The following is a 6,000-nucleotide window of genomic DNA, read 5'->3' on the forward strand; positions in this document are numbered from 1 at the left end:
ACATTTCTAAAAAACAGTTTTTGCTTTGTTATTATTGGGTATATTGTGTAGATTGATGAAGGGAAAAAACGATTTTATCATTTTTAGAATAAGGCTGTAATGTAACAAAATGTGGATAAAGTCAAGGGGTCTGAATACTTTCCGAATGCACTGTATCTCATTAGGCTGTATGTATATTTAGATATTGGCCTATTGTAAATGTGTATTATTGTAGCGTCACCATCTTTATTGCAAAAAATAAATACAAATACATACAACTTTAAGGTACATAGTCATTTGACAGAGGTAATAACCTGCCCATTGATCAGCACGGCAATTGATAAAACTGAACCATGTTTGCAAAACAAGTGTTTCTGAGCTTATGTAAATATTACACAGGTAAGCTAACGGTTACAGAAATCTGGAATGCAGACAGGCTCTATAGACCTCTATATATGAGTGACAGTGCTCAACACACTACAACTGTTGTGATAAAATAAAGGTTTAAGGAAATACAGGCAGCCATCACATTACTACAAGCATAACAACTTGCTCAAAGTATGCTTTCATATAATTTTAAAACGATTGAAAAAGGTAGCGGACTGGGATTAGTATGGTGTGTGAAGAATCCAATACTTTAAATTGTGTGTTGTACAAATCACATTATTGGGGGAACACCACCTCTAAGAGTATGAATTAGGCTGTTTGAAAAGGTTTGAATCCTAAGCATCCTGCCTCCACATAGTTTGAAGTACAATAGACCAACATAACTACTGTAGTAGGTCAAAGCTGTGTGCTGGAAAACCTTGGTAGAGCATGGGTGAAGTAGGGATTGTGGTGCTCGTGTATTTCCTTGCTTTTTCAGCTTCAGACAAATCCCTACTTCTCACTTAACACTATTTTTTGTTTTTAATACAGTAGTCATTCTTGCTGAGTTTCAAACGGTGACACTGAAATATGGTACAGTATAGAATGTTGACTCTGAGGTTTGCTCCCTCGTTTAGAACCTTCACCATCCTGGCATCGTCAACCTGGAATGTATGTTCGAGACGCCAGAGAGGGTGTTTGTTGTCATGGAGAAGCTCCATGGAGACATGTTGGAGATGATCCTGTCCAGTGAGAAGAGCAAGCTCCCAGAACGCATCACCAAGTTCCTGGTCACACAGGTCTGTCTCTTTCTCCCATTCTTGCTTGCTCCACTTTTCTCTTATCTCATCTCTAACTCCCCCTCCATCTCTCTGTCCTTTCTCACTTTCTTTCTCCCTCTTTTCCTCCCTCTCCCTTTCTTTATACAATCTGTAGTAGACTCAACCCTGGGCCTATTTATTCTTGCGGTGTGTGGATATGGGGGGGATTGTTTACTTGGCGCGCTGGTCTGGATGGCATCATCGCCGTGTCCCTCCCGGTGGATTACAGCCTGCGGTGGCGTAGTGGTGCGCTGCTCTGCTCTGGTCTGTGGGCTAATTAGAAGAGAGGGGCCCCGGGGCCAAACACGAGCTGGTCCATTAGGCATGGAGCTGCACATGACAGTTAGCAGCAGGCCTGGCTCTGATGTGGTTTATCAGGACTTTGTCAAAGTCAGGAGTCAGGCAGCAGTGTGGAGTGGTTAGAGGACCACAGATAAACATGCATGCAGCGGTAGCAACTACAGCAGAGATGAGATCATGTCTTTATAAGGAACCTAAGAAAGTGACCAACCTAGAAATAGCTTAGTTAACTACCAAAATACTAATGCAACTCCCATTATTTACACATATTTTATGAGTGAGTCCATAAGGTTATATGAATGGGTCGTTGTGTGGTATGATGTGGTTTGATATAGCTAACCCATGGGCTTTGGGCTATGTTCTGTAACAGATCCTGGTGGCTTTGAGACATCTGCATTTCAAGAACATCGTCCACTGTGACCTGAAGCCTGAGAATGTGCTGCTGGCCTCAGCAGAACCCTTCCCTCAGGTAACAACCAGTAGTCTTTGTAGTAAAATATTTATTGTATGTGTATAAAATGTGTGGAGGAGACAATGTAGCATTCTCATGTGTGTGTTTGTTTTTGTCCTGGCAGGTTAAACTGTGTGACTTTGGCTTTGCCCGTATCATCGGTGAGAAGTCGTTCAGGCGTTCGGTGGTGGGTACCCCAGCCTACCTGGCCCCAGAGGTGCTGCGTAGTAAGGGCTACAACCGCTCCTTGGACATGTGGTCAGTGGGGGTCATAATTTACGTCAGCCTTAGTGGCACCTTCCCCTTCAACGAGGACGAGGACATTAACGATCAGATCCAGAACGCTGCCTTCATGTACCCACCCCAGCCATGGAAGGAGATCTCTGCAGAAGGTATGAAGGAAGGAAGGCAGGCTGTTTAATAATATTTAAATGCATGAATGCTAAGTGACGACACACATCTCTGTAAAGTGTGTAACGTAACTACAGATGTAGGATCTTAATTTGATCGCCCTGTTGCAGGAAAACGTTCCTGCAATGCATGAAATTTAAAACTAGTAGTGTATTTGAGGTTTAAAAAGGTTTCTAAAGTTTATATTTTCCACTTTGACATTTCTGACTTGATTTTCCCTTACAAAAAATCTATCAACCACTACAAAAATGTCCATTAATTATAATCCACATAATAATTCACATTTCCTGCTGTAGGACAAGGGTTTTGCAAACTCGGGTCCTGGGCCCCCCCCCCACCAAGTTGAACTATGATTTCTCATATACAGTAGTGTAGGCCTATGTGGGGGATATTTAGATGGGGCTGCAGGGAGATTTGTCAGTGAATCATGTAAACCACACGTAAAAGAGCCACAGGGTCTGAAACCCACGCTGGTAGATCCAGACGTGTGGGTAGAGAGACAGCACTGATGTTGCATGTCTACCTCAATTCGAGACTAACATTACATCTCTATTCCTCTTACAGCTACTGATCTCATTAATAACCTCCTACAAGTGAAGATGAGGAAGCGGTACAGTGTGGACAAGTCCCTCAGCCATCCTTGGCTACAGGTAATACATATTAGCCTAATTTATACTGTAAGCAGGGCACTGGCACATCTAACAAAACATTCCCACATGTTTCATAATGTGACTTAGAAAAGGGCAGACATTGTATTGGATCCCTGCTATAACTCCTGTTCCTCTCCCTCTCTCTCAGGACTACCAGACATGGCTGGACCTCAGGGAGTTTGAGACACGGCGTGGCGAGCGTTACATCACTCACGAGAGTGATGATGTGCGCTGGGAGGAGCATGCAGACGAGCACAGCCTGATCCACCCAAAACACTTCATCATGGCGCCCAACCTGGACGATATGGAGGAGGACCCCTAGTGGCCTGGAGGACATCTTACAGGCTACAGTTGTCGTCAAGAGGAAAACCACAGGAACCTCTGCAGGTTATGGAACTTTGGAAGCATTCCCTTTAAAAATGGTTGGGAAAGGATCAGACACCCCTGTGCAGGGGCTGTGTGACAGGGAGACATTCTGACCCAAGACTCTATGGTTAGACACTGCCACAGGGAACAGACAGGTGGCACTGTGGAGGCGCCTGATTCTCTTTATGACACGGCAGTGTAACCAAAAACGTTGGGTGAAGGACTTTTTTTACATTACATTTTTTTTATTTTTTATGTTGTAGAATCATTCTATGATGAAGCTCAATTTCATTGCTCCTTTAAGGAAATGCATCATTATTGCAAGGTAAAGGACAATTAAGAAATACAATGTCCTCAACATAGGGAGTGAAAGTAATTGTATGCTATTCTACCTGTGAAGGGCTTACAGAGTGAGCTTAAAGGGCACTTTTTACAAGGGATTTGTATCCACAGAAAGATTGGAATGCTTAGGTATTTGCAAACATAACTTTGTGCTTATACCAAGATTGTTTTTACAGTCCTTGACGGTATGAAACTGGAACTCTCATTTGTATGTTATATTTTACTAATGGGGCTACATTTTTTGCACTATACTACCATCCACCCTAACAATTTGAAGTTGAAAAGTTAGCGCTGCCTCATCAGGTTCCCTGGAGAAAACTACCAAAGGACAGAAACGGTTGACTGCATCACAACTTGACGTTTGTGGTAAGAGCTTGATACAGTAATTCCTACAGTAGGTGAGTAGTATAAAGTTTGTGAAAAGGGCTGCAATACAAAGCCATTAGTAGAGCACCTATCATATAAGCAAGTAAATCGAAAATCTGAGGGACAAAAGACTGCATCCAACTCATTGATATTATTGATGTTCCATTTTCCTGTTTTTTCACAGACCATGACCAATAACTAATCGTTTTTTATAATGACAGTCTTATCATTGTGGCTCACTCTACTTCATTGACTAAATGGATTTACTACGTACATTCCAAGCAAGCAGGGTTGAAAGCAAAACTGGTGATGGGACTACCACACCTTCAAGGTATTACAGTAGATGTCTACTATATGTGAAAGAGGCTTGGTTGAACCAAGGCCACTCCAGGTCCTTGTATCAGGCTACACCAGCTGAACAGGAGGGACTGAGAAATGGGCTTACTACGGGGTTTATCATGGGGGACCAAGCCTTCATTACAAGGGCTCCATCATGCCAATACCACGCATGGGTTCAAGGTATACAACATTGTTCTATCCGTTCATTTGAATTTGTGAAGCAAACGGAGAGATGAGAAACACATTTTACTCATTGGTGAGTGTTTGGAAAGAATAGCCTATTGTGAGAATCTTTTGTGTTTTTCTATAAAATGTAAATTTTCCTTATCTTCTACTTTCATGGAGTTGACCTTGAATATCACAGTGAATACAGCCCGATTCCTGGAATATGTCAGTGCAGTGCACTGTTGGTTTCTCAATGAACATTCCTGTACTGCTTTGGACTGCTTTATGTCTCCTCCAAAGTTACCAAAGTATGTTTCACCCGTAATTACATTTTGATTTGACGACCATTAACTACATTTCAACGCCTGTGTCCATCTCAAGCAGTCCCTATGCCCAGAGGAAGCTGTAGCCGAAAGCCTATGGTGGGCTATTAACTGGGAGCATAGATCCTGGTTCAGGCTCTACTGGTCGTTATTCTGGGAGAATGGAGGTGGATCTATTTGTATTTTCCTGTTCTTGTCTGTGTTGCCGCTGGATTGGCAGGTGTCAGTGTTTTGTATATTTTAGTAAATACACTTAATAAAACTCTACTTCTTTACATACTATTGAGTCTCAGTTTCTGTGTGTCATAAAACTAGATTTCTCCAACCTTCAAATCTAATTTCAGAGTTAAATTATTCTTTTTTTTAAGTATTTTGTTATTAAAGTTATTTATTTTTTCCTTTTTACAATTTAAAAAAAACAACATTGTACAGCATTAAAACATTGTGCATGACATCCAGACAACTTGTTTCTACCAGTAATCCTATCAAACGTTTGCTCATAAGATGCTACAGTTGAAGTCAGAAGTTTACATACACTTAGGTTGGAGTCATTAAAACTCGTTTTTCAACCACTCCACAAATTTCTTGTTAACAAACTTTAGTTTTGGCAAGTTGGTTAGGACATCTACTTTGTGCATGACAATGACACGTAATTTCTCCAACAATTGTTTACAGACAGACTATTTCACTTAATTCACTGTATCACTATTCCAGTGGGTCAGAAGTTTACATACACAAAGTTGACTGTGCCTTTAAACAGCTTGGAAAATTCTGGAAAATGTCATTGGCTAATTGACATCATTTGAGTCAACTGGAGGTGTACTTCAAGGCCTACCTTCAAACTCAGTGCCTCTTTGCTTGACATCATGGGAAAAGATCTCAGCCAAGACCTCAGGAAAATAAATTGTAGACCTCCACAAGTCTGGTTCATCCTTGGGAGCAATTTACAAACGCCTGAAGGTACCATGTTCATCTGTACAAACAATAGTACGCAAGTATAAACACCATGGGACCACGTAGCCGTCAAACCGCTCAGGAAGGAGACTCGTTCTGTCTCCTAGAGATGAACGTACTTGTGCGAAATGTGCAAATCAATCCCAGAACAACAGCAAAGGACCTTC

The 6,000-nt window shown here is 41.6% G+C and overlaps 1 protein-coding gene across 1 annotated transcript in view; it reads left to right on the plus strand.

Annotated features, from left to right (window-relative positions):
- The window catches only part of LOC106575860 (serine/threonine-protein kinase D3), a 70,619-nt gene extending 65,458 nt beyond the window's left edge, over positions 1-5,161 (plus strand). The window contains exons 14-18 of the mRNA XM_014152601.3: positions 984-1,145; positions 1,837-1,935; positions 2,042-2,309; positions 2,893-2,978; positions 3,127-5,161. Coding sequence (XP_014008076.1) covers positions 984-1,145; positions 1,837-1,935; positions 2,042-2,309; positions 2,893-2,978; positions 3,127-3,300 — 789 coding nt within the window. The 3' untranslated portion in view covers positions 3,301-5,161. The remainder of the gene's footprint in view (positions 1-983; positions 1,146-1,836; positions 1,936-2,041; positions 2,310-2,892; positions 2,979-3,126) is intronic.
- The last annotated feature ends 839 nt before the right edge of the window (positions 5,162-6,000 follow it).

This window comes from Salmo salar, chromosome 01, assembly GCF_965601325.2.
Source record: "Salmo salar chromosome 01, fSalSal1, whole genome shotgun sequence".
Lineage (NCBI taxonomy): Eukaryota > Metazoa > Chordata > Actinopteri > Salmoniformes > Salmonidae > Salmo > Salmo salar.